Source organism: Lathamus discolor, chromosome 2 (assembly GCF_037157495.1).
Source record: "Lathamus discolor isolate bLatDis1 chromosome 2, bLatDis1.hap1, whole genome shotgun sequence".
Taxonomy (NCBI): domain Eukaryota; kingdom Metazoa; phylum Chordata; class Aves; order Psittaciformes; family Psittacidae; genus Lathamus; species Lathamus discolor.
In genome coordinates, this window is record NC_088885.1 from 109,853,312 (window position 1) to 109,881,102 (window position 27,791).

Sequence of the window (27,791 nt, forward strand, 5' to 3'; positions counted from 1 at the left end):
GTTCCACTTTGTCTCTGTGTGTTTCTTTCAGTTTAGGTGTCAGTATCTTTAAGTTTCGTGTTTGATATAAATAAACCACGGGCAGTCCAGTGGTAAAGCTTTTACTTCATTTGAAATGGTCCTTCAGATAACTGAAGGTTATTTGTTGATTTTGAAGGTAAGTTATACTCAAGTTTTTATTTTTGAAAGATGCTTTACATAGATAATGTCTGACATGGATGAGAAGGCTGACTGCACCTTCACCAGTTTTATGGGTAACACTGAACTAGGAGAAGAGGTAGACAGGTCAGAAAGGGCCATTGCATAGAGCCAACTTGGCAGGCTGGAAGACTAGACCAACAAGATTCATGCAAGGTTTAATCAAGTTACATGTGAACTCTTGCATCTGGTTTGGAAGAATTCCACACAGCAGTACAGGCTGGGGTCTGACTGGATGAAAGGCATCTCTGCTGTAAAGGCTGTCATTGTGGCAGCAGTGAAGGCAAATGTGTCCTAGGCTGCGTTATCAGGGGTACAACCAGCAGATGGAGGGATGTGGGATTGTTCCACTCACCCTAGAATATGTCAGGCCAAACCTGGAACACAGCTCTGATCTACCAACATCTGGTCTCCCAATTCAGGAAAGACATGGAAAATTGGAAGGAGTCCAGTGGCGAGCCACAAAATGATCAGAGTGTTGGAGAAGTTGATACAGGAAGAGAAGCCGCTGAACTTGGCTGTCTTCAGCCTAGGGAAGATCTAACCAGTCTTGCAATACCTGCAACGTAGTTACAGGGCAGACAGGCACTCTCTCACAAGGATGCCTGGTGATGAGACAAGGGGCAAAAGGGGGCAATTCCAGCTACATGTAAGAAAAATCCTTCACTGTAAGAACAATACAGGACAGGAACAGGTTGCCTAGGGGAGTGGTAGACTCTCCCTTACTAGAAATACTCGATCTTTGGCTTGACAAGGCCCTGAATAACCTAATCTGTGGCCTTACTTTCAACTAAAGATTAGACCAGATATGCTTCAGATGTCCCTCCCAACCTATACCTTCCTATGAATCTGTTTCAAATTAAATAGACAGCAGTGGATTTAATTAGCCTATTTTTATTAACACCTTTACTAAGCATGGATAGGACTGGTGTGCTCAAGGGCAGATAATTTCAGAAACATTCCACTCACTGGGTATTTTGGTTTTTGCTAATAAAATCAATTGTTTATGTCTGAAACTGTAAGAATACTAATATTTTTCTGTTTTTTTGTAATCCATCTAGTGAACTTGATTCCTTTCTGGATATCAGCTTCATACCACTGGGCTTGTTGTGTGGTTTTGTGTCTAAATACAGATGCAGGAATTAATCTGTAGCTGACAACTGTCCGGTATGCACAAAACAAACAAAAATATTAAAAACCAGAAACAAAACTTATTTTCTTTATTTGTTTAGGAAAAAGTTCCTGCGCATTTGGCAACATCTCCAATACCCACTGAAGACCAGTTTTTTAAAGACACTGACAGTCATTTGAAATCAGGGGAAAATGAAAGGACATGTGCAAACTCTGAAATTCCACACTCTGTGGAAACAGAGATAGTATTCACCCCAAGTTCTGTGAAAAAGAAAAAAAGAAGAAGAAAGAAATACAAACAAGATAGCAGGAAGGAAGATCAGATATCTTCTGCTGGGACGGAAGAGATTTTTGAAATGGAAATAAGCTCTGATGATGAAAAAAGTGTTCAACCCATAAGGTAAACTGTCAGATACTTGCTGGCTGCTTTCAGTGTTATCACTGGACATTTAGAATGTGACTTGTACCCTTCCTCTATGCGAGTAATGCATGTTTCAATAGGCTCAGACAAACAAAACTACAGATCATTATCTTCCACATCTTTCAGAATCCTTCAAGTTTTGTCATTTTGTTATGAATATGAAATCCAGTTAACCCCACTCTGGTAGAGAAGTGTTGTCTCTCCTTCAGTATGGGCCTTCAAGGAAGTCTTAAATTTAATAAGTACCAAATACATTAGTGCAACGAAAACATTGAATCAGAGTGTTACCACATCTGTGACCAATAAAACACAACAGAGAAAATTTGGATTTTAAAGTGTTTTTTCATATGTCTTGGGGCTTCTTCCATGATTCTTAGTTCATTTGCCTTATTTTTTTATTGTCATTTTAATGTCAGTGAATTGTCAGATATTCACTGCTCTGTTTAAGTCTGGGACTGGGAACTTTGCTTAGTTTGAGATTTTTCTTTTTTTTCTATTTAAGAAAAGCAAGGTCTTTGTTCAGCCTTCAGTGTTAAGAGTATTAAGACAACAATAACTTGTCATAGTGAAACGTCAAAAATAAAAATAACCATCAAGTACAGGAAGAAAGAAAATATAACCCATGAATTGTTTATTCTTTAATAAATTATTACAAATGCATAAAGAATTTAGGAATGTCACCCTAATAATGGCTGGTTTCATCCAGTGTTTAGAATGCAAACTACTGTTCTAGCAATTATCTTAATTTGACTAGAGATGAATAAAAAATTGTAGGTTTGATTGAAATGTCAAACGTTTAGTCATAGCTGAACAGACATGGTGTTTCTGTAAAGGTTACGCTGGTTTTATATTTTGTGCCCTTTAGAATTAAAGATTGAAAAGGCTTTTTATTTGTAAGCCACATTTTTTTTTTTGCATATATATATATATATATATATACAGAAACAGCAGTAGAAATGCATTCTCAATCAGAGAAGAGTGTTGTGATTTGAAAGGAAGACCATTTTTGTAAAAGAATGCTGTTTTTTTTGTCACTAGCAAGGAGTGAAAAAAATACGTAGTAGTAATGGAAGCCCAGAGACAGTACGTTTGTGGCTATATATCTGTTGGTGGAGTTCATATGCAGCCAAAACATTGGGTACCAAGGCAAGAAATAAGATACCTTGCAATAGGAGTACACTTTTTTCCAAAGGTTTATTTTTGCAGCCTGTGGGGATGTAAGGTGATATTAGCAGGTTTGTTTGGGTTTAGGTTTTCTCTTAGCTATAAATGTATGGCTCTGAAAAAGAAAAAAGAGAATATGGAAGCATAACTAACTGTTATTAGATGTAGCTTCAGATTTCAAAGAGAGTCTGGTAAAGGGAGGCTGATGTTCCAGTGGAAGATCAAAAATTCAGGCACAGGTACCAGCATAAAATGTCTTATCTAGTTCTGTTCTCAAAAAGTAGTAAACAAGCTGTTTCCTGTTCCTTGGGAAAATCCATTTCCAAGCGTTTATTCAGTTTTTTAAAAAACATGTCCTTTGTCGTTCCTAGCTATGATTTAGGTATGTTAGTGGTGCTTGACTTAACCAGGAAGACTGAGATTGCAGAGTGTACAACCCAGAAACTGAGGGTATTATTTCTCCACTGCTAAGACTGTTAAAGTAGTGATCTGTGTCTAAAATTTTACATATTTATTTAGACCATGTATAAAGTGGGTAAGGATGAGAAGTGATAGTGCTGTTTAGAAATGTTGCACAATAAATAGCTTAGAATTGATAATGGGACTCGAAGTTGTAAGTTGATGCATACTGATTTTCCGTTCTTATTGTCAGTAATCTTTGACTGCATTTGGATTTTTTAACCTTCAGATTCATTCACTTATGGATGAAATTTGCTGGTTTTGATGCTTCATGTGAACTCATTTGGTTCACATGTGAATAAAATCTCCTCAGTATTACCTGTGTGTCATCTTGCTTCCCCTAAAGTGGTAGTATTGAGAATCTCTGTAATATTTTTTTTTTTTATGTATTTATTTAATTGTTCACTAGTACCTCTTCCTTTTGGAGATAGCACTGCGTACAGACAAACGCAGTGTGAAGTATTTTTGTCATAGTTAGCTTGGTTTACAAATACAAAGGACATGCAGTCTCTGCAGCTCTCATCACAAGTCAAGATGTCATCCCCAAGTTTCATAAGAATACTACTATTACCTAAGAAGCTAGTAAGACATGTTTAGAGTTCAGTATTTAGTACAGTCTAAACTGTCTTGCAAATGAAAGATTTGTGCAAATGAGGTGCTCCTTTAACTGCTTGGGGTCTAATGGGCTGTACTGAGTAAGCATGCAAATTCCAAATGTTTATGTAGTTTAATAGATGTCTTGGTTTTGCCTGGGATAGAGTCGGTTTTCTTCCTAGTAGTTGGTACAGTGCTGTATTTTGCATATATTCTAAGAATAATGTTGATAACACACCAGTGTGTTAGTTGTTGCTAGCAGTACTTAGTCAAGGACTTTTCAGATTCCCATGCTCTGCCCAGTAAGGAGGGGCACAAGAAGCCATGAGGGAACACAGCCAGGACAGCTGACCCAAACTGGCCAAAGGGTATTTCCATACCATAGAATACCATGCTCAGTATATAAACTGGGGGAGTTGACTCCAAGGTATTGGTCAGCGGTTGGTGAGCAATAGTGCTGTGCATCATTTGCCTTTTTGGGGATTTATTCCTCTCTCTCATTTTCCCATTGTTATTATTATTATCATTTATTATTATTATCCTGGGAAAGAGTGGCTGGAAAGCTGCTTGGCATAAAAGGGCACAGGGGTGCTGATGTACAGTGGCTAAACATAAGCCAAGAGTGTGCCCAAGTGGACAAGAAGGCTAACAGCCTCTATCAGTAGTAGTGTGGCCAACAGGGCCCAGGCAGTGATCATTCCCCTTTACTGGACACCACCTTGAATCCTGTGTTCAGTTCTGGGCTCCTCACTGCAAGAGAGGTACTGAGGTGCTGGAGTGGATCCAGAGGACAACGAAGCTGGTGAATGTTCTGGAAAATAAGTCTGAGGAATGTCTGAGAGAACTGAGTTTTAGTCTGGACAAGACAAGGCTCAGGGGGGACCTTATCACTCTACAGCTACCTGAAAGGAAGGTAGAAAGAGGAGCCGGCTGGTCTCTTTTCCCAGTAACAAGCCATAGGACAAGAGGTAACAGCCTCAAGCTGCTCCAGGGGAGGTTGGGATTGGATATTAGGAAGAATTTCTTTGCAGAGAGGGTGATCAGGCATTGGAACAGGCTGCTCAGGGAAGTGGTGGAATCACTCCCTGGTAGTATTCAAAAAATGTAGATGAGGCCCTTAGTGGTATTGTTTAGTGGTGGTCTTGGCAGTCGTGGGGTAAAGGTTGGACTTGATGATCTTAAAGTTCTTTTCCAGCCTAATTGATTCTATGATTGTAGTATTTTACTTTTATTTCAATTATTTAACTGGTTTTAACTGTTCTTAATTATTAACTGTTCAATTCTGCTCCCCATCCCACTGAGAGAGGCCTGAGGAGGGGAAGTGAGTGAGCAGCTGCGTACTACTTAGTTGCCAGCTAGGGTTAAGCCACAATAGATAACGTTAAAATCTTTTAAGTTCTCCATCCATGAGAGAAATGAGTGTTATCATTCCAAAGCAAGTCCAGTGCAACTGTGTTGTTAATGAAAGAAAAATACTTTTTTCTTTCTTAATGGCTTAAAATAAGGTGTATTGCAGTTTATACTGAAATTCCAGGCTTATCTTCCTTGTATTCTATCCACTGTATATGCATGATGCCCTTGATCTAACCTCAAAACAAGTTGTATCCTGAGAATAGCTATTTACTGAATTAAATCCAGAAAGCTGTAAAAAGATCTGAAGTACTTATGATGGTAATATTCAAAAGGGACTTCTTTGTAAAATAGAGTGCATGCCTGCTCAGGGTTTTGCTGTTTATTGGTTTGGTTTTGGGTTTTCTTCTGCTATAGATATTGAGTAGACTTCCCAGTGCAAAACAAACCCCACTGTTCAGAAAAGTGCAGTGCTTCTAGATACCTGTAGTTCGTGTTAAATTGTAAATTCTTGTGTAAATTCTGAGGCTAGTACCTCAAAAGAGGTACTAGAAAGGTTATGTGTAAATCTATATGTTCATCTTTGGGTTTAGTAATATTAGCTCCCTGTATAGTCTAATATAATTTATGCTATTTTGACTTCTTCGAGACTAAATTACGATGTGTCAAGAGTAACAGTTTTTTGAAGTTGCAGTAATTCAAGTATTAATAATAGTTTCTATAAACATTTTATGTTATATAAAGGTGTGTTGCAAACAATTCTTGAAGCTATACACTTTTTTTTAATCTTGGATTTTTAGTAACATATAAGTAACTTTTCTAACTGAATTAGTAATACAGATTTCTTACAGCTGACTTAATATCTTGTGTATCTTCACAGAGGATCCTCAAATTCATCACCAAAGGGCGAAGAACAAAAAGAATCTTTGATTTACCACTCAAAGGATCATTACCCCTTATCTGATGGAGACTGGTCCCCCCGGGAGAAGTAAGTCACTTTGTAATGTCATCATGGTGTAATGGTGAATAATTGTTAAAAAAGTGTGCCTTCTAATTAATTCCCCCCTGGTCTGTAAAACTATCAAATATGCCTTACTTTTGTGATATCAAATGCAGCATTTGATATTTACTTACAACTTTGGGAACTTTTCTTCGACTGCACATATTAAAAAATATTTGTGTCTTTTGTTTTCTCCCTCAAATGAGGAAAAGACAACAAAAGCCTTTCTTGTTAAAATTCATTATTAAAGAAAGAAAATAGAGTTAATAAGATTTCCTTAGATTGAGAAGTGAATGAAAAATTACTTGTTCCCTACGATTCACCCTTCACCCTAGCATAAGCAACACTTGATGTGCCATAAAGAAGTGTTGAGTATGTAAGATTTTTGCCAGGTGAAGTAATGCAGATTACTTGAGGTAAAGCTAGGTGCTAACTTGAATCGTATTCCACTTCAGGACAGGGGATTTGCTACTTACTGGAGTTCTGTACTGTTCTGATAAATCAGATTAGTTGATTGTGGATTTCTACAAATGACATAATACAGCTCAGCAGTCAGTTTTCAGTTACAGTGACTATAGCATTTCTTGTTATACATTCAAGCTCCTTAGTTTCTGATGTTCATTTTATTATATTTCTCTTGTCAGTTTTTAGATTTTTTTAAGGCTTACCCTTTCGATTTCACCACTCTTAACATAAATCTCTATTTGCATAAGGAAGCATTCTGTCCTTATGCAGTAGTACTCGAGATAAATTTTGTACTTTTCCTTAACCTTGGACATAGGGAAGAACATACAGCACATAACATGATGAGCAAGTATCTTGATTCATCTTAACTCTTTAGTGAGTGTCTAGTTTTACTGCTTTTCAGTTTGACTGAAGAATCTGCCTCGTAGCAGATTCATTCACAGTGCCAGTGAGGGTTACTGCTCAGCCTTGTGTGATAGCCATTGCTGCAGTTAGTTACTGCACAGGTACCTGTCCTTTTGTATCAGTAGATGGTAGTGCAGAATAGAAGAGATGAAGCTTCAGAAAATACTTTTTAAAGTGAACATATTCTCTCTGCTTTGGGTGTTTCCAAGACACTGTTCTCAGTAGAGTCTGAATGTACCATACCATGCTTGGTGCCTACTAATTGCCCCAGTGCGTAACTTGTTAATGAGCAGAAGCCGTTGGACAGGAAATCCCATTATTGTTCTTGTGTATGTTTTTGGGTTAACAACCACATCCTCAATTGTACTTGATGAGATGTAGTCTCCAAATGTTCCCCAGAGGTCTGTGGTTTGTGACTGAAAAGCAGTCAACAGTGTTTGACCCTGAGGATTGACATGATGTTGTATGGATTATATCACCGAGATAACTGTAGCTTAGAGGCTGATATTCCTTTTTAGTTTATAAAACTCTAGCTAACATGGGCTAGCAGGCTGTATCTGGGAGATATGATTCATGTCTCTTGTTTACATATTTAGGGGATAGTCTGTCCTAACAACTTGTGCATCATGTAAGATACCTCGGCTCTTTATAGTGTGAGGTTTGTGGGTTTTTTGTTTGTTTGTTTTAACAAGAAGCTAAGTGGTACAGGTTGCAGTACCACAGAGAACTTGGCAGTTTTCCTTTCCCTCTTCAGGGAGGGCAGTTGGGTGTGGGATTGTCTCTTACATGAGCCATCTAGGAGAAGAGAAATTTTGCATGAGATTATTTCTCCTAAGTCACCAAAGAAAGATTGCATAACGTAGCCATTGTGCAGTGAAAGAGAAATGGGAGGTTTTAATAACCTCTCTTTTGGAGATCTGGAAAAGCTAACTGACTTGTTGTTGAGGTTGGTTGTCTTGCTCTTCAGAACCCTTTAAGGGAGCTACAGGAAAGATAATAGACTAGGTCTTTTCAACGAGAACATTTCTGTTTGTCCTACCCACTATAATAAAGTCAAAAGCATAACTATCAATTATTTGATACCTGAAAGCATCAGCGTTCTTCCTGTTTTAACAAGCAGTGTTAGCATGACTAGGTCATTATCACAAGTATGGACCTTTTGACTAAAGACTTCTTGAGAATGATAATGGAAGACTTATGCTTTGGGGGAAGTGGAACAGTCAGGTTCTGTATTCAGACTTTTGCAGGCACTGCTGAATATTAAGAATTAGGCTTAGAAACAGGTTAATATTTCTGCATGGCTTCTAATTGACTTGTGATATAGGCCGAAGAAATTATTTGGCATGTAGGGAAAATGAGTTCATATTCTGTCTGAAAACAAATAAATACATGTGTTTTCATCAGTGTGTTTCTTTAGGCCCTTCTAGCAGTACAGAAAAAGTAATGTCTGTAGGAAATTGTTAAAAGAGAACTGCAGGTGATAAATCGCTGAATCATTTCCTTTTTGTTTCCCTGGGTGATGAATGCTGGAAGTTGACAGTGAGATGATGAATCACCACTGTAGAAATGCTTAAATCTCCTGCTATCTGGGATTTTTTGGTGTCCCTCAGTAATAGGAGGGATTCTTAATGTCTGAATTGTGATCAGTTTAGTCTTGTAGGATACTGCAAAAGCCCTGGCTCTACAAGCCTCCAGGAAGTTTCAGATATGATATTGTATTAGATAACTAATTCCTGTAGGAATTTTGAAGGGAAATAAAAAAAACCTCATAAATTAAATATCTGCAGGGGTTACTGAATATGAGTCAGCAGAGTGCTGCTGCAGCAACAAAAGCAAATGGGATCCTGCACTGCATCTGCAGGGCTGTTGGTAGCAGAGATGGAAGTGTGATCGTCCCACTCTCCTCTGTGTTGGTTAAACCACACCTAGAGTGCTGTGTCCAGTTCTAGTCCCTACAATTTAATTTAAATGCTGAGGTTTATATATACATTTAAACCAAAACAAAATAAGCAAACCCTAAACAACTCAGAATATGCTATGAGTGTCAAAGTGTAAAAAGAGTGGCATTTTTGTAATATGCAATGTAATTGCCCTGTTAAAGGATAGACTCAGAGCTGTCTCAACACTAAATGCTACTTCAAAACAACCAACCTCTTGTGTTTCCTTTCCTCCCTAAGATCATAAGAGCAAAATGTTTTCAAAATCGCACCTTTCTGGCATTTTGTAGAGTGAGTTCTTTTGGCTTAAAAGTAGTCTTGGGTAAAGTAAGCTTCAGATGTCTGTTTCTGTTTTATGGATAATCACCACTGTAGGAAAAATAGGGTGGAGTTTAAAAGGTTGTGTAGTCCTAATACATCTGAAGGAAATTTTCAAGTAATCTCCCTTCTCTCTCCCGAGTTACCTTGTTAATGTTGTTTTTCCTGCATCAGGAACTGGTAGTGGTGTGTGCATTCGTGGGTTAGATTTACAGGATTTTTATTAATCAAGTCTCGGCACGCAAAGCTTAAATGCTGTATTTTTACAGAGGAAAGAAACTCAAAGCTAATTTCTGTCTTACTTTTAGATAAACTTTTTTGTTCTGTTTTGATTGGAAAATGGAACATGGGCTGAGGGGAGAGCTACACCTACACTGTATATGTAGTGGAGGAATCTGTTTTAGGATGATAGCTGTATAAGTCGTTTAATGTGATTTTGGTTTTAACCTATTTTCTTACTGTCTGAAAACCCTGCTGGGCTTCTTGCCATGTTGCCGAATAATTGGAGCTCTGTTAAGCTGTAGAAAACTCTACCAACAGTAGCTGCACAACAAATGCATTTTAAACACTGTAGTGCTTTTTTTTTTTTTCTTGATTTGCTAGCCCTTTCTCAGAGCCAGTCTGTCCTAAAAGTGATTCAGAACTAGAAGTTAAACCTGCTGAGAGCTTGCTCAGATCTGAATCTCACATGGAATGGACATGGGGAGGATTCCCAGAATCGACCAAGGTAAATTTATATGTTGTTTCTCTCTTTGTGGACGGAGTTTTGGCATAGCTAAAATTGTGTCCAAAGAGAGGCTTGGGAGTTCCCTGCCGCTGTTTGGAATAATTCAGCTGAAGCAGGAAAGTAGCACCCCCTTGTGGCTGGCACATAGGCGAATTTGTGGAGTTCGAAAGCTGGTCAGCAAAGTAATTCCAGAAAACCTAGGGTGAAAATCTGACAGTTTTGAATTTTTAGTGGGAAAGAGCAGAAAAAAGAAACTTTAGAGATTTAAAATCGTTTGGTTTAGGCTATTTTACAGTTCGTTCCAGAGGAATTGTTGCCTTGGTACAGTAAATTTTTATCTAACAGCTGGTGACAGTAGCCCTGGTACGTCTACATTTATGCTTTTTTTTTTTTCTTTTTTTTTCTGTGGTTTGATCAAGTCAGCCCTTCCTCTATGCCTGTTTCTTTACTTAACTTGTCAATAAGCTAGTATGAAGCTTCTGTTGCAGGAAACTTTGCTAATTAGGTGAGGCATGGTTTATGTTGCTAAAACGCATTTAAATTCTTACCCAGTTTACTTGTCACCAGGACTTGTACCAGGAGTACAAGTTTAATGTTTAGACCAGAATTGTGAATGCCTCATCCCTGGCGGTGTTCAAGGTCAGGTTGGACAGAGTCTTGGGTGAGGTGGTTTAGTGTGAGGTGTCCCTGCCAGTGGCAGGGGGGGTTGGAACTAGATGATCTTAAGGTCCTTTCCAACCCTAACTATTCTACGATTCTATGTGAAATGAGAGGATTTGACTAGAGTTTTGTTTTGCAGATAAGCAAGAAAGAGAAACTGGATCATCCCAGAACAGCTACCATTACTCCATCAGAGAAGACTCATTTTAGGGTCATCCTCAGCTCTGATGAAGTTGAAGATGATGATGATGTGAAAGATTCTGTCTGTACAGTACTGAAACCTGAGCCAAGAACTCATCCTCTGCTTAAGCAGATGGATGTTAAAGATTCTCTTGCTTCTGCAATCACAGAACCACAAGACCCATTTCCATTAGATGCTGATCATCATTCCAGACTGTTGGTGGACCCTTTACCAGAAACAAAGCCAACAGCAAAAACTGACTCTCCTTCAAAAAAGAAAGGTATATAATAAAGTTGTGGATTCTTTTCTTCAGTGTGATCTACTAAATTTAAGGCCATAGTGGGAAAAATACAAATGTGCCTTTTCAATTTTTATTTGATAATAAATTATTATTAAATTTTTATTTGATAATAATTTAACCAATAATCTGGTTAAAACTATAATTAAACTCTTGGATTTATAAATGCTACAAGTAAGTCTGAATCATCCACAATTATGATTGTATTTAATATGTCTGTAATGGTAACTTCATCTGAGTAATCTTAATTGTTGAAATTAACAGGGGTGCACAAACGAAGTCATCATCAGGGGCCTGATGATATTTACTTGGAGGACCTAAAGGCTTTGGAACCTGAAGTTGCAGCACTCTACTTTCCCAAAAGGTAATTTTGCATTAAGGTCCTATGGACCTGAGGTTATATTGCAGTTGCGCGATGTGACTTACTGTTATTTAGGTATCATTTAGCTAGGTATTTATTTCTCATTGTGAAAATTCCTTTCTAATTTGACAAAAAACACATTTAAAGATCATGTCTGAGGTCATTACTGAGAGTTTTCATCTTTGTGGAATTTGTGTGTTCTGCAAGCATAGAGGGGGGGGGAGTAAGTTTAAACTGCACATTTCATTTGCAGCAGTACTCCCTTTTGCTATGTTGCTAGCTCTGAATAAGCACACATTCCTTCTAACTTTTGGGTTGTTTTTTTTTTTTTTTTGTTTGGGTTTTTTTTTAGTGTGAAAAATGTCACCACATGAAAAGTCCCACAAAATGTTCATGCAAGGAAGCCCAGTCTCAAAATTCACTCTTGTTTTGTTTGTGGGGTTTTTTTTAATAAAATCAAAGCATTTTATACTGCTAAAATACTCTTAAAAAGAATACTTTTGCAAATAACTTTTTACAGAGACAGACCTTTGTGAAAATGCGACTTAATAAGGAAGAAGTGTATATTGGTTTATTAAAACTACAATTGTTTTTCAGCACTTATTACATTACTTGGGATTAAACTAATAGCTAATCTTAGATGACTGATTTTGTTTTATTTTATTTGTTATTTAAAAGACCACCTGTCTTTTCTGTTATGCTTCTTCGAAACAGTATTCTAAAACATCAAGCAATGTCCTTTTTCCTTTATGCTTATTCTGTAGCTTTCTGGTAAAGATTGAGGAGCACAGTACTGTTCTATAGAAACAGAATGTAAAGGAGCTTTTTATCATTTAAATCCAGTTTTGTTTCAGGCAAGCAAAATGTAATTATTTCCCAGTTTAAGGGAATGTTAGGAGAACTGGAAATTGTCACTCTGACAGTATTATAAAGGTTTGGGGAGATGTGCTCATGTCTGGTTTTTGTTTGGTTGGTTTTAAATTTATGTTGCAAAATGGTGTAGCACCTAAAAGAAATGCAACAACAAGTTTGGTGTTTTGTTTTTTTTTTTTTGAGCAATCCTATGCTGTATTCTGTAACTGAAAATCTGTGCTTTTAAGTGAAATGTTTAAGGAAAATGTGGACTTCTGTGTTTGTTTTTTAGTGATTCTGATCCAGGCTTCAGACAGTGGACAGAGTCAGATACCCTTTCCGGTTCGCAGTCACCCCAGTCAGTAGGAAGTGCTGCTGCTGACAGTGGTACAGAGTGCATGTCTGACTCTGCTATGGACTTGCCTGATGTTACGCTTTCACTTTGTGGAGGTCTCAATGAAAATGGAGAGATTTCTAAAGGTATGTGAAAGACTAAACCATAACTAGTAATAAAGCTCAACAAATGAATTGGCTTCAATTCTTCAATTCAACCTTGCAAAGCTTTGGCTCTTTATTATGCTCATGTTGAGAAAAGGGAATGGATAATCTTTCATTTTGTAAAATTCCCAGGAAGAGATAGCAGAATTTAACCTCAAATTAATCAAGAGCACTTGATGTCTTGAGAAGCTTTTTTGCTCCTTTTTTGCACTACATACTGTATATCTGATCAACAGTTCTTGTTTCTGGGTGCAGTTACTTCCCGAGTCCTGTATAATTTCTTAATTCATATTCTTGCTAATTGCCTGTTAATTTTTCCTTTTTTTTTTTTTTTTTTCAAAGCAATTAAAAAAGCCTGTTGTATTCTTTTTTCTATCCTAAATGTTTGCTAACCTTTAGATTTTTTACAGCTGATGCTTCTTTCTAATGCTGTGGTTAATTTTAATACTGAAGTTGTATGCATTATCTTCATGAACATGTATGCAACATTTTTAGTATTACTATTTTTAGGGTCATCCAGTCTCTAATGCATCAAGTGAAAATTAAACGCTTATTAATAAAAGCGCAGAACAGCTCTCTTGGTAATGTGGTGGTAGTATTGGATTTCCTTGAAAAAAATTATGTCTTCCTTGTAGGGGTCTTAAACAAAATCATGAATTTCTACAAACTTGCAAAGTCAGTAGTCATGAAAATGCTATTAGAATTCAGTGATTAAACAAACCTGTAAAGCTGACAACATCCTTCGCCCTTCTCTTTAATGTAGCATGTAGGCCCTCTACCTGCCATAATTTTTAAAACAAGCATGGCTCTCTTTCCAGGCTGTGAACTGAATTAGTTATAGAATCATACAATAGTTATGGTTGGAAAGGACCTGAAGATCATCTAGTTCCAACCCCCTGCCATGGGCAGGGACAGCACACATTAAACCATGTCACCCAGGACTCCATCCAGCCTGGCCTTGAACACTGCTAGGGATGGAGCCTTTACCACTTCCTTGGGCAGCCCATTCCAGTGCCTCACCACCCTCACAGTAAAGAACTTCTTATATTTAACCTAAACTTACCCTGTTTAAGTTTGAACCCAAAGTTCAAAGTTAAGTTGCTACCTCCTCATCATCCTCCCTCTTCTAATTTCTTAATTCTCATTTGAAGTAGTACGAGGCTTTTCCTCTTAACTAAGGAAGCAGTCAGTCACCAGATTCTTGACAGGAAGGCCATGTTAGCATATTGGAGTGATATTGCAAGATCAGCAAAGACTCTGAAATGAGAGGAAGAATTTTCTAGATACAAATGAATTGGACATCTTGGGATTTTATATTCTAATTTTTAATTAAAATCTGCTTCTATTGCAGAAAAATTCATGGAACATATTATTACTTATCATGAATTTGCTGAAAACCCTGGACTCATAGACAATCCTAATTTGGTAATACGGATTTATAACAGGTAAATTCTCTGTATCATGGAATTAGGTCATAGAAGATCTCATTTAAAATCTACCCATTAAAATGAGTAGATTTCCCAGCTTCCACTGCAGTTTGTGGTTTTGATGGATCTGTTTCTCAGTCTCAAAGTGAATTACTTTGAACTAAATATTCACATTAAATTTAGCTTTAACTCTGAAGTGAGTTTTTTTTTCAGCAACTGCTACTGATGTTGAATTGTATCTCTGCTTGCAGAGAGCTTTAATATTAGTTGTTGGCAGTAAATACATATTTTTATCAAAAAAAGGGGTAGTTTGCATGCTGATATTTATTGACCTTTGGTCAGGTTTTGTAATATCTTACCGATTACATGTTTTAAAACAGGTATTATAACTGGGCATTGGCTGCTCCAATGATCCTGAGTTTGCAGGTGTTTCAGAAGAGCTTGCCTAAGGTAAGTAGATAACAGGTAAAATTTTAAAATTCTGTATGTAGTTACACATGATTTTCTTTGCTTTGTTTTTCTATACAAATGGAAAACATGCCTGAATTTTTTTAGGCTACTGTTGAGTCTTGGGTCAAAGAAAAGATGCCAAAGAAGTCTGGAAGGTGGTGGTTCTGGCGCAAGAGAGAAAGCATGACTAAACAGGTAACTGAGACCTATCTGGATTTTTTCTTAACTTAAAAGATTGTGATTTGTTAGAAGTGCCTCAGAATGATGCTCCTATAGCTCTGTGTTGGTAATAGCCAGCTAAAAGTTACTCAGTATTGCAGTGGCTGTAGCTGCTTCTGTATATTTAGTCTTAAGTGCCACATCTTTCTTTGTTATTACCAGTTGCTTCAGCAGAATTTCTTGTGTTCAGCTGTTGCACAATATACTTAAAATCCTTTCTTCTAAGGTATAAGCAATTGTTAGAGCTACCCTTCGGTCACTGCAGTATGTTTTAGGAATGTACAAGCAAATAAATTAATAGGTGCTGTAGTGCATAATAAATGTTATGCTGAGACACCCCATTTTAGACTTAAGCTTTCTAAACCTTGAGTGTATGCCTTAAATTTACTCCCCTCCCCACCCCCAAGTGAATTTTACAAGCTTAGAGGTTGACAGATCCTTTAACGTGTTAAACTAGCAGTTTCAACTTCTGGCATGCAGAGCTTTGTTTCCTGAAATTAAAAGAAAAAAAGCTTTAATGGATCATTTCTTTTATTAAATAATTTAAAGAATGAGCAATTCTGAGACTTAGTGAAGTTTATGTACTATATTGATAGCTATTTGCTTAAATGTGAACTGTGAATTCACTTGGATCAGTTTAAAATATTTAAAATGTCAATATGCTTTTTATTATGTTGCTTTAGATACCAGAGGCAAAAGAGGGGAAAACTGAGGCGCAAAGAGCAAACGAACTGCCAGCAGCTATAAAAGAGCAAGTTAATAGCAGGTGTGTTCCTGCCTGAAGACTTATTTAGTGGACTGAAGTGTCTTTATTTTTGGTTGTTTGTTTTTTTTTTTTTAATGAAGAATTCATTAGGAATTTACTGTGGGAAGAAACATTTTCCTCTAAACTACTGAAGAGGAACCAGATGTATTTAGCAAACAATTCAGCAAAATAATACGGCAGCAAACATTGTAGGAACTACAAATACACTACAATTATTTCTTAAATCCTATTGTGTTTACTTCTTAAATAGTAACATAACTGACGGAACAACAACGACATATATGGTAACCTTTAGCAGTGAGCCACTACCCTGTAAATACAGTGGTATTGTTTCTGACATACTGTTTGTCCTTTTTCTTTTCTTGTAAAAGCCTAACACTGAATAATATAAACCATGTGCAATTTTTTGTAACATAATTGAAACAATAAAATAGTATTAATTATGGTGCACAAGTTGCTCAAGATTGTGGTTGACAACTAATGGTATTTAGCACAAAACTGTCCCAGTCTAGGTAATTTATTGTGCTCCCATGATTTTATGAAGATACCAATTAATGTTGTTGGTGTCTTAAGCATTTTAAAAACTTAAATAGATTGTGATTTTATGCTTCAGAGAAATTAAATGCTGCTTTTAATCTTGAAATCTCTAATTAGCAGAAAGGATAAGTCTGTGAATAACCTTAAAAGGTGAGATACTCCACTAACTTATCACCCACAGTTTAAACTAGGTAGTAACTGTGGCAGCATTTTTAAAGAACAAAACACTATTACTCATTCAGTATCCCTTTTCACCAGCAGTTTACCTAATTCATCAACACAGTATTAGTGGCCACTTGACACTTTGTCTTTACTAAACCCATCATGTGTGGAGCCAGCTAGTGACATTAGATCTCCACCAATACTAGCATGCCTTACAAGTCTCACTTGCTTATTGGCATATACTAGCTTTATCTGGGCATTCACTAGACCATGGACATTGTTAATCTCTGCTATTAGGCTAGCTGCAAATCCTCAACATAAGCAGAAATTAGTCTTGAATAGGAATCTTAGGCCATTAAAGAAGGATTTTCTGTAGCTTACATTTATTCTGGTTGATGTCGTGTTAGACCTCCAGAAGATGATTCTTCTAGTGATGAAGCATCACAGGAGTTGAAGGAATCCCTGAAAATAGATTCTCCCCCAGCAGAGCATCCAACCCATGGGAACATTACATCTTACAAGAAGTCACTTAGACTGTCTTCAGATCAAATAGTGAGTAGCATGCCTTTCTAGTACATAGAATGCTTCATAATTCCACTCTGATTATAAGAGTTGGGCTTTTTCCTGCTTTTCTAGCAGTAGCAGAAAGGAATGGATAAATTTAAAATTCGAAAAGAAATTTAAAGTATTTTCCTGTGCTCGTGTGGGCAGCTGCCGGGAATTTTTCATTAATTTTTTTTTTCTGTTGTGTGTTTTTAAGAATCAGTGCTTGTAAGAATTTTTATTTTTTTTTTAATCCAAAGTTCTGTAATTAAACTTCTATATAAAGATGTTTCAAAAAGAATGACACTGTTGGCTTCTGCAATTTGGATATCCTGGGATATAAGCAGTTTAACAATGTACATTTAATCGTTACGCAGTTTATTCATTGCAGTTTAACTTACAAGTTAGTTCTGTTATTGTCTAAATGTATGATCTTTATCAGGGAAGAATTTTGAGGAAAGCATCCACTAAGTAGAAAATACTGTTTGCCTACTATAGCAAACTGGGAGTTCCATTTGATAGTACTGTAAGTCACCTGTAATACCAAGAATTATAGTAGAAGAGATTTAAATATCTGCTGCTGTAAGCAGATATAGGAGCTATGGACAAACACATGTGTCCAGACTACAAAACAGACCTTGCCAGCAGAACTGTGTCAGCGTCAAATCATGGCTCACTTTTTGATGAGTTAATCAAAATAGGTGAGGAACAGCATATTAGCCATTTTCTGTAGCTCATTTATGATTCTAAAAATCTTATAGAGAGAACAAGTTAGTTACATTTTCAATTATTTTGTTTTATTCTAAAGGCAAAATTGAAGCTCAGAGATGGCCCTAATGATGTTGTATTTAGTATTACAACCCAATATCAAGGGACTTGCCGTTGTGCAGGAACAATATATCTCTGGAACTGGAATGATAAAATCATCATATCAGATATTGATGGAACGATAACCAAGTAAGTATCTTTTTTTCATTATTATTGTGGGGGTTTTGTAGGGTTTTTTTTTGGGGGGGGGGATGGTTTGTTTGGGTTTTTTTTAATCTTGCTTTATTGATCCTATTTGGCCCTTCAAAATAAGTTAAAGAAACTTCATTTAAGAAGACTGTTAAATAAATATTCATTAACAGTAACAGAAAAAAACAACCCCAAACTTGTTGCTTTGATTTGAATTTGTACTTGTATTTGCAGCAGACTAGAAAATGTCTTTTAAAAGGTGATAATGTTTACCATGTGACTGCTGCCCTTTCAGTTAGACTTCTCCACATTCAGCAGCTGCAGGTTAACTTGGGAACCAACTTGTGCTGTATTGCACCACTAATTGCTCTGTCTGGAGTAGTTACTAATTCTCTTTTAAAATCATTAGGACCTTGTGCAGAGGTATTTCTGTAAATACTCATTGTGATATTCAGCAGTAGTTGTCTTTAACAAACCTCAGATACTTAGCGTCAGCAATCTGATTTCACTTTTAGGTCTGATGCTTTAGGACATATACTCCCTCATCTTGGCAAGGACTGGACGCATCAGGGCATTGCAAAACTCTATCATTCCATAAATGAGTAAGTACGTAATCTATGAAACTATCAGGGTTTTCTGGAATTCAGGAATTAATGGGCAGGTCATTGGATTGTTGTTAATAATTATGCAGTTTATTACAGTTTGTTGGTCTAAATGTTGGGAAGTGAACTACTTCTGTCATTCACAATCAAAACTAAGTTCTTTCCCCAGATGTTTATTTTTACAGGAATGGAAGCCGCAACTTTTACTAGTTCCTTTCACAAATGTTTGATTATGCATTTTAGTTTGTAAAAAAACTGTAATATTTTGGCTACAAAAGAGAACCGTAATAGCAGTAATTCAGTCACTCATGCATATGTCTCTTTCCACCAACTTGAGTTGATCACAAAGTCTGTTACAAACATGGTACAGTATAAATTCAAACTTAAACTGTGTCATTCCAACCCATAAATATTTTGTGTTTTAACATGTTTGCTACCAAATTCAAGTGAATGCTCCTTAGGATAGATCTTGTTCTGACATAAGCATAATTAACAACTTGCCACTGCCACAGAGGGAAGGTTGGCGGCCTGGCTTAAATTTTCTGTCACTTTGTGCTTCTGCCATAAGCTGATGCAATTCAATAGAAAAGTAATTTAGCAAAATGTCAATTTCTCCTTTTCTGGGTTAGTGAACGGAATGGGCTTACCTTGTGATATGCAAGAACCTACAGAAACAGCCCATGTACCTTCCCTCTTGCAGCAGTGGTGAGGTGTTTGCTCAGTTCAGAAGTGTTACGAGCTGCATCCTTATATAAATGTAATGTTCATCGAAGAGGTATATAGCCTTACAATATTTATGTCCAGTAACTTAAACCTACATATTTCTTCCCATTTCAGATTTGGTCCTTTGTTTAGCAAACTTTTTTCCAAAAGTATATTGATGCCAGAAATAATACTTGCTTATTAAGGGGGATCACAAGATGATCAACTGTTAAACACTTCATGATCCACTTAGAATCATAGAATCATAGAATAGTGAGGGTTGGAAAGGACCTCAAGATCATCAAGTTCCACCCCCCCTGCCATGGGCAGGGACACCTCACACTAAATCATCCCACACAAGGCTTCATCCAACCTGTCCTTGAACACTACCAGGGATGGAGCACTCACAACCTCCCTGGGCAACCCGTTCCATTGCCTCACCGCCCTAACAGGAAAGAATTTCCTCCTTATATCCAATTTAAACTTCCCCTGTTTAAGTTTTAACCCATTACCCCTTGTCCTGTCACTACAGTCCCTGACGAAGAGTCCCTCCCCAGCATCGCTATAGGCCTGCAATTAAAAGTGTAGTAGTCTTTCTTTCCACAAAAATATTTGAGGTTTATAATCTATTATTGGCCTTCGTTCTTGTGGCCTTTATTCTGTGGCTAAATTTTGTCTGTGGTCCCTTGCAGTCCCTGGGAGATAACCTGAACTTTTTTTCTTTGTTCATAACAGAAGAGCTGGAATTATTTGCCAAATTGAATCAAGCCTTTTGTGTGTGCAGTAACTATGTACAAATCTGTGTACAAATGAAGCGGCAAAGTCTACAGGGAGAATTTAGGGGCTTGATGAATACTTTTTGTTATCCATCCTTCACTCTGTGCTACAAGTTCTGCTAATATCCTAACTAACTAATTGATAATTCTTTTCTAGAAATGGCTACAAGTTTCTCTACTGTTCTGCCCGTGCCATTGGGATGGCAGATATGACCAGAGGATACCTACATTGGGTGAATGACAAAGGAACAATTCTCCCCAGGGGCCCTCTCATGTTGTCCCCCAGCAGTTTGTTTTCTGCCTTTCATAGGTAGGCACATGGGATTTCATACATCCATTCCCTCCCCACCTCAGAAGCCGATTAAAAAATCTGGCATGCTAACAATTACAGCTGGAACCAAACTTAACACTCTGTGCTAGATTGCCTGCCGAGACTTGATGTCCCTCTAGTGATCATTTATAAGCTACTTATTTTGTCTGAATTTCAGTTCTAGCGTGCTTCTGTTTCTGTGGGCATGTTAGAATTGGCTATGAGACGCACAATGTCAGCAGCTCACTTTGCCTTTTCTTCATTCCTCTAGTCCATGACTGATTAATATTAGTTTCTGTTTGTATCAGTAAGATTTTGTCTTTTCAAGTATAGCTACAAAGATTGTAATGCAGTGCTACTGCACCAGATAGAGGGAAAAGAAAAAAAGGTGGGGAATATAGACTGTCACACTAAATGATCTTGTAATATTGGGAGTGCTTCCTATATGACTAGTTAAAAAGCAATATGGAGTTTAGCTGTGGTTCAACTTGGTTGCTCTTTTGAACCGGCCATAGGCTACCTGTTCTTGATGGGAAAAGCTAATAGTGGAAAGGTCTCTTTGGCTTTGCTTCTGTGTTTTGTTTTGGTTTTTTAGTAACAACACCTGATTCATGGCTAGCAATGACAGCAACTTCCATTAGGTCCACTGATAGGCCTTCTGCACTCTATTGTCACAGACAGGACTTGTAACAAGCTTATGTGTAATTTATCAGGTCCTCTGATTCAGATAGTCATCTACAGCAAAAGCAGTTCACAAACTTCATTCACAGATGGGAATTTCATCCCTTTTACTTAGCCTCAGCACAGCCTATTTACCTATTTTTTACTATGGATGTTGGAAAACAGAATGTTCTATGTTTCTTGTATCATTCTTTAAAAACTACTGACCAATGTCTATATAACTACCAATGTTAGCAACAGGACGTAATGGGAATAATAAATATCAGATAAATGGGGGAAGGAGGATATCCTCTATCAAATCATGATTTGGAATTTGACTGTTGAAATTTTATTTTAGGGAAGTGATAGAAAAGAAGCCTGAAAAGTTCAAAATCGAATGTTTGAATGATATCAAGAATTTGTTTGCTCCCAGTAAACAGCCTTTCTATGCTGCTTTTGGAAACAGGCCCAATGTAAGTCTGCCCCTTTCTAATTGAAGGGTTAAAATGCATGAAGTACTTGGGAAGCAAAAGAAAAAGGCTTTTCTTTTTGTGTCTATTTAAATTTGAATAAGGAAATGGGACACTGGTGCTTTTATGGATCTGGTCAGGAAAACCCACATGCAGATACCTTAAATAAATGCTGCTAGAACTGCTTGTATGAGAAAGGTTACAAAGATGTGTTTCTACTCTTAAAATTTTATTAAATTTTAATACCTTTCCATATTCTTTTTCAGCAGTTTTGACAGCTTTCTAACCTAAGGAAATTAATTCAGTGCTCCTCAGTCTTGAATCCTTTTTTGTATCCTACAGTTCCTGTATTTTCTGTGCAGCTCAACATTATTGTAATTGATTAAGCTAGAGAGAGAGGGTATTGTAAGAAAAATGTTGTCACAAGAAATGGTATTGTGTGGTACAGGTTTTATGTGTGTTTGTGGTCCCAGGCTTGGGAATGGGAATTAAGCATTTTGGGGCAGAAGGAATATTTTGTTCTGGTGTGTGTACGTTTGGTGGGGTTTTGTTTGTTTTGGGTTTTTTGGCTGTTGTTTTTGTTAAGGGATAGTTTTACTGTAAGCTTTTAGAATCAGCTTTTTTTGTTTGTTTGTTATATCACAATCAATAAGGAAATACTGAAGCATGTGTGTTTGTTCATGCTTTTTGCAGGATGTATATGCCTACATGCAAGTGGGAGTTCCAGACTGCAGAATATTTACTGTGAATCCAAAGGGTGAACTGATCCAAGAACGGACTAAGGGAAACAAATCTTCGTAAGATCACTTTTGTTATTTCAGCTAAAGAAAGTATTTCGAAATGAGATTACAGAATAATTGCATTTGTTACCATGATGATTCAATCTCCTGTTACATGTGACGTGAAAATCTTGCAGCTTTGGATACTTAACTGAAACTTTTCAGGAACAGTAAACTGGCAGAAGTGGTGCCTTATTTGACTATATTTGCCTATAGCTTTCTGGTCTAGACTTCTAAAACTCCTTTTTGGCAACAGCTGAACAGTGACTAGACTATTAAATAATGGTCTTTCTTCTTTTTTAATATAGGTATTACAGACTAAGTGAACTTGTGGAATATGTGTTCCCACTGCTTAATAAAGAACAGAGTTCTGCATTTCCGTGCCCAGAATTCAGCTCCTTTTGCTATTGGAGAGAGCCTCTTCCTGACCTTAACATGGACGACCTGGCTTGAAAAACACTTCTCACCTAGAGATGGAATTTCATATTCAGCTACTCAACTTCAGTTTAAATGTGAAGAACTTTCTTAACGAAGATGCTAATTTATATACTGGTACCATAAGTCTTACTAAAGAAATCACTTCAACTCTGGTTTAAAACAAAGAAAATGCAAAGCTACTGTCTATTTTCTTTTTCTGAAGTTTGTTTGTTTCTTTATTGCTTGTCTTTATATACCTGTTCTAAGGCACTTGAAATTGGCCTGTCATTGATGGTCATGGTACCCAAGTGCTTCAGGGCGACTAAAGCTGAGGTAAACTATGACTTTGCATTTTCATCAATACAGACCTTGTAAGCGTAGATTTTTATTTTTTTTCTTATTAGTCTTAATAATATATCTTCTAAAATGAAGCCAAAAAGTGTATGGAAACCACCAAATAGAATGTCAGACCTACTAATAAAAAGCATGGTCTAGTGTTCAGATGAGTAATTAGGCCATTTTTGAAAGGAGCCAGTGTGCTCTTTCTCAGCTAAAATACAGAAAATGTGTAGACATTACGAGCCTGGCAGGCTCTGAAGACATAAAATTCCTCTTTAAATGTAAATATGCGTTTTGTCACATGTACAAGGCTATGCTTGTACAAGTCACACTCAGACTAACTCTGCTTACGACTTATTTTACATGCAATGTTTCAACTATTTCAGTAGCTTGTTAAAACAAAAGTTGTCTTCAGATACTTGTATGGCTTTTGTTGTTTTCAGGCTGCACTTCATCGCGTTCAGTTTCCATCAAGAAAAATCTTGAACATTTCTGTAAGAGTTGGGGAGCTGGCATTTTAATTTCCTTTTTCAACACAGAGATGATGCACGCGTGTGTGTTTGCTGTGTAGGCCAGTAAAAGTATGTACAGATTATATTCAGGGAATTGTAATAGTAAAAAAATTATTTAATTTTTTAATTGTCTACTGCAGGTCTTTCCAGAATTCTGTATTGCAGGTTTTCAGTAGCTGGAAGGAAATGCAGCTCAATGAGATTCCAGGTATGAGAATGGTTAAATACTGCAGAGCAGAATAAAACCTTTTTGTTCTTGTTTTCTTCTTCTTTTTTTTGGTTTTTTTTTTTTTTTTGTCGTTGTTTTTTTTTTCCTTTACGTTTTGGGTTATTCATCATCATTATGCTGGTCATTCCTCAGGTTCACATCAGAGCCTGTGAACAAATTGCATTCCAAGTCCAGTGTTTATCAGCTGTAAAAGCAGCTAGTATTTCTCTCAAAAAATACTTGAAGGCAAAAGTAGTTCTGCTTTTTAAGCTGAGTTAGTGCATTTAACCTCCTTCAGGCAAGTCTGTGGTGAGAATGTATCATTCTACTAGCTCAAAGGGCTTAAGGACTAAAGTCATTGATACATCATTCCCGGGCTTTCTGGGCACAGTCTTTTCTGTCATTCCTTATGTGAGTTACTGGGGCCTCGCATTAAATATTCTTCCAGTGGCAACATCCTTAATTTCACCAGGCTCTGGGGTGAGCTCTCCCCCAACACAGCTCCCAGTGGGAGCAGGGAAAGGAGCTCTCTTGGTTTCACTACTTGCAGAAGAGTACATTTAGAGTGTTTCACACAAATACTCCCCCCAGGAATATTTTCTTTTATCAGGCTGAGTAGTCTTAACCCACAGTTCTGATGTAACACCAGCTAGACAGTTGGTGAACTGTTTTAGATCACTATATAAATGAAATTACCTTTTTTTTACCCCCTGTTTTAAAACTCTGGTGTATTCTTATGCTTATAAAACATTAACTGAAGAGTGGAGGCAAGTAAAATCAACATAGAACCCCTCTTTCAAAGCAGGAGTATGAGAGTGGAAAAGAAAACACACCTATCTGTCATGCATGTCAGTGAACTGAAAGGCATCCTTGTTCTTGTACAGCGAGAATAAGACTTCCTGTGACTCTTTCAGCAAATTCTTAGTCCTGTCACCAGTCTACTCTGTGCTTAAGTGGATTTCACAGGATTCAACTCAAATGATATTTTGCTCATACTGGGTTATTTTGTTTGTTTGGTTGGGGTTTTTTACTGTCAGAAGCTTACAAACATCATTCCCAGGTATTCATCTTGTTTTTCTTACCTTTTATTCCATAGATTTCATTAGAAACTGAATTTTTCATGCTCACCAAGTGCTTTGAATATCAATGGAATTTGAGCTTTTAAGTCACTTAAATACTTTAAATAAATAAGAGTCCAACATAATAAAGTATTTTAATTACAAGATGAAATATTCTATCTAAAGATTCTATTTTACATAAAGGGAGTGAAGCTGCCTTTCCTGAAACAGTCCTTTGCGGATGTCAAAATTTTCTTTACCGTGCTTACCTTATTCTTAGTGGCCCTGTTTTTACAGGCTTTTCTAAAAATAAGAGCGCTTAATGAAACTGGGATGGGTTTCCAAACAGGACAGATTGTTGCCAAGCTCTGGCCATATCTTTCTTGGTTAAGTTTTTTTTTTCCTCATTACTTGGTCTTTTTTCTCTTCTGTCCCATTCATCCTTTCAGATTGTCATAAGGATGAGCTGTAGATTTTAAAGTGGGGACTTGAGTTAAATGAATATAATGAAAAAAATGAGTATGAGGAAAAATAGTATCAGGTGTATCTCCAAATGCATATAATTTCAGCTGATCTGAATATGGGGGGTTGTGTGGCTGTAGAGAGCTCCTCATTCTGCTAACCTGATCTTTTGCATTATAGAGATGTCCAAAAAAATGCTTAGTTAAAAATTGTGGTATTCTTTTTGCTCTGTAACAGCTACAGTTTTGATACTTGTTTTGTGATATAATGTGAAAGTGTTCTTGAGTATTTCTGATATGAGTAGGGCAGAGTGGCTCTTTTGTTTTCTTTTTTTAAATCTGGCTTGTATTTGAAGCTTTTCAGATTGCTTGTTAACCCAGTTTAGGGGCAGAATATGGGACACTGTACCTGTCACTGCTTACCTGTGTAATTTGGACTCCTGGGCACTTTACTGACTCTATAAAAGACGTCTCATTGCTATCAAACTGTAGGCTTGCGCTGCAATGTTCATATGAAGCGGAGTAAATAGGAGTTACGCAGTAGCCTGTCCTTTGTTACCTTAGTTGAGAGAAATGGCCTGAAACTAATGTTTGAGAGCAAGTTGTGCTACACTTACTTAGAATTAGCACAAGCAAAATCATTCTTTCTATGAAAGAGGAACTTCTATGTGCATGTGTCTGTAGGCCCATGCCCCCCACCCCCCGTTAAGACTGTGTTGTTGAAGATGCAGATCCTCTCAGCATTGGCACCCTGTCAAAGGAGGAGTCTGATACCTATCTGGGAGTAAACAAGGAACATTGCAATTCAAAACTCGTTAGTGACTTGGACATTACCCATTTCTATAATGATATAAAGATCAGGAATTCAAGTGGTACACATTTCTGGGAATTTTGTTGGGATTTTTTTACTGCACCAAGCATGTTTGTACTTCAGAGGTTGTGCACTCACCCCTAACAGTATACAATTGCATGTGCAGTCCTGGCTTGTGTATCCTTAGCTTCCCATCACCGGTATACTCCTCCTAAAACTTTTTTGGGTTGTTGTGTTGTTTTTTTTTCAACTGGAAAAGTTTTAACACTTGTGTCAACTCCATTATGGAACTTCTGAAGCAAACTCCTGAATCTGTTTATGGTAAAGACAAATTTATAATGCAACATCAAAAACACAGAGTTAAATTGAGATGCCTTTAAAGAGTCACTTTTGCCTGAAGAAGTTTTAATTTCCAAAGTTAAAATCTGTTGAATAGAATGGAATTGGTTTGGATTTTTTTGCAGTGTTAATTACTTCCAGATGAAAGTTAAAATGTTGGTTTGAGAGTGGGAAAACTCTGGAACCATTTGTTTCATTTTTATGTTGAAGATGTGGAATATCTGATTGTTAAGCAACCCAATCACTAATAAAGTCATGTGTTTAAAATTGTCAAATCTGTGATCATACCAATACAGTGATTTTTCATTAAGACTGGACTATCTTGGGTACAGTAACCCACACTTCAGTGCAATGTTTATTGGTGTTCAGAACAATGTTATCACAATAAACAAACTTAAACTACAACTTCTCTTTGTACTTGGGAATTCCATTCTTGTACTGCTAATTTAGTAAATGTAGGATTATTTAAATTGTGCTCAGATTTCACATGGAATTCAAGTTTTTCTGTTATCTATGATACATTTGCTCTCTCTCATACACAGTTTACTTTTCTCAGAGTATTTATACAACTGATAAATAATTGCTGTCATCAAACTTGCATTGTATGCCAGTACCAATATTGGGTTATGACAAAAAGCAGACATGCATTATTAATATAGTGTCAGGTAACAGATACACGACGGGAACGCACAAGCTGCCTTGAAAATCCTGCAACTGCAGTTTGAGCCCTTGTAAGTCTGCCCTAATTTGGAGTTTTATGCTAATTCCATCAAAGTTAACTTTTTCCTTTCAAGGCAAAAAGTATTGTCTTCCACCACAGTTGCTAAATTGCTTGAGGCAGTTACTGTGAGACCATCCTGAAAAGGGGGCCTCAGCTTTCAGCAGAAACATGCTCTGCTGTTGGCAAATGCAACCAGCCAGCAGCCTGCCTTAGAAATTCCAGCTCCTGCAGTCACACGTACAGGTATGACAGATCTGCTTGAGTGTGTGAGCTGTGCTGTGCTTTTGACCCTTCTGCAGGGTGTCACTTGTGTCGCTGCCCCCAGCACCCATTTGCACCCAGACACAGCTTACTGCTGGGGTTTCTTCATCTGAATTCTGTTTGGTTTCCCCTGTGGTTCTGCAGTGGCGTTCTTGGTGGATGCATTTTCTGTCGCGGAGCACCAGTCTTAAATGCACAAAGACAGAACCAGTGTTTCCAAGAACAGGTGCTTTGTGTGGGCAGGGCAGCGGTTCTGCAGTCACGCCATGCAGTCGGTACAGCAAG

The 27,791-nt window shown here is 37.2% G+C and overlaps 1 protein-coding gene across 5 annotated transcripts in view; it reads left to right on the plus strand.

Annotated features, from left to right (window-relative positions):
- The window catches only part of LPIN2 (lipin 2), a 44,039-nt gene extending 17,110 nt beyond the window's left edge, over window positions 1-26,929 (plus strand). For 4 of the 5 annotated variants that reach the window (XM_065668068.1, XM_065668065.1, XM_065668064.1 and 1 more), the window contains exons 4-20: window positions 1,431-1,729; window positions 6,198-6,305; window positions 10,046-10,169; window positions 10,969-11,290; window positions 11,573-11,672; window positions 12,814-13,001; window positions 14,371-14,464; window positions 14,827-14,896; window positions 15,002-15,091; window positions 15,799-15,881; window positions 16,988-17,132; window positions 17,932-18,080; window positions 18,596-18,682; window positions 20,318-20,470; window positions 21,489-21,603; window positions 22,294-22,397; window positions 22,688-26,929. In XM_065668068.1, coding sequence (XP_065524140.1) covers window positions 1,431-1,729; window positions 6,198-6,305; window positions 10,046-10,169; window positions 10,969-11,290; window positions 11,573-11,672; window positions 12,814-13,001; window positions 14,371-14,464; window positions 14,827-14,896; window positions 15,002-15,091; window positions 15,799-15,881; window positions 16,988-17,132; window positions 17,932-18,080; window positions 18,596-18,682; window positions 20,318-20,470; window positions 21,489-21,603; window positions 22,294-22,397; window positions 22,688-22,832 — 2,376 coding nt within the window. In that variant the 3' untranslated portion in view covers window positions 22,833-26,929. The remainder of the gene's footprint in view (window positions 1-1,430; window positions 1,730-6,197; window positions 6,306-10,045; window positions 10,170-10,968; window positions 11,291-11,572; window positions 11,673-12,813; window positions 13,002-14,370; window positions 14,465-14,826; window positions 14,897-15,001; window positions 15,092-15,798; window positions 15,882-16,987; window positions 17,133-17,931; window positions 18,081-18,595; window positions 18,683-20,317; window positions 20,471-21,488; window positions 21,604-22,293; window positions 22,398-22,687) is intronic. The other variant, XM_065668067.1, reaches the window with a different exon arrangement.
- Window positions 26,930-27,791: the final 862 nt, after the last annotated feature.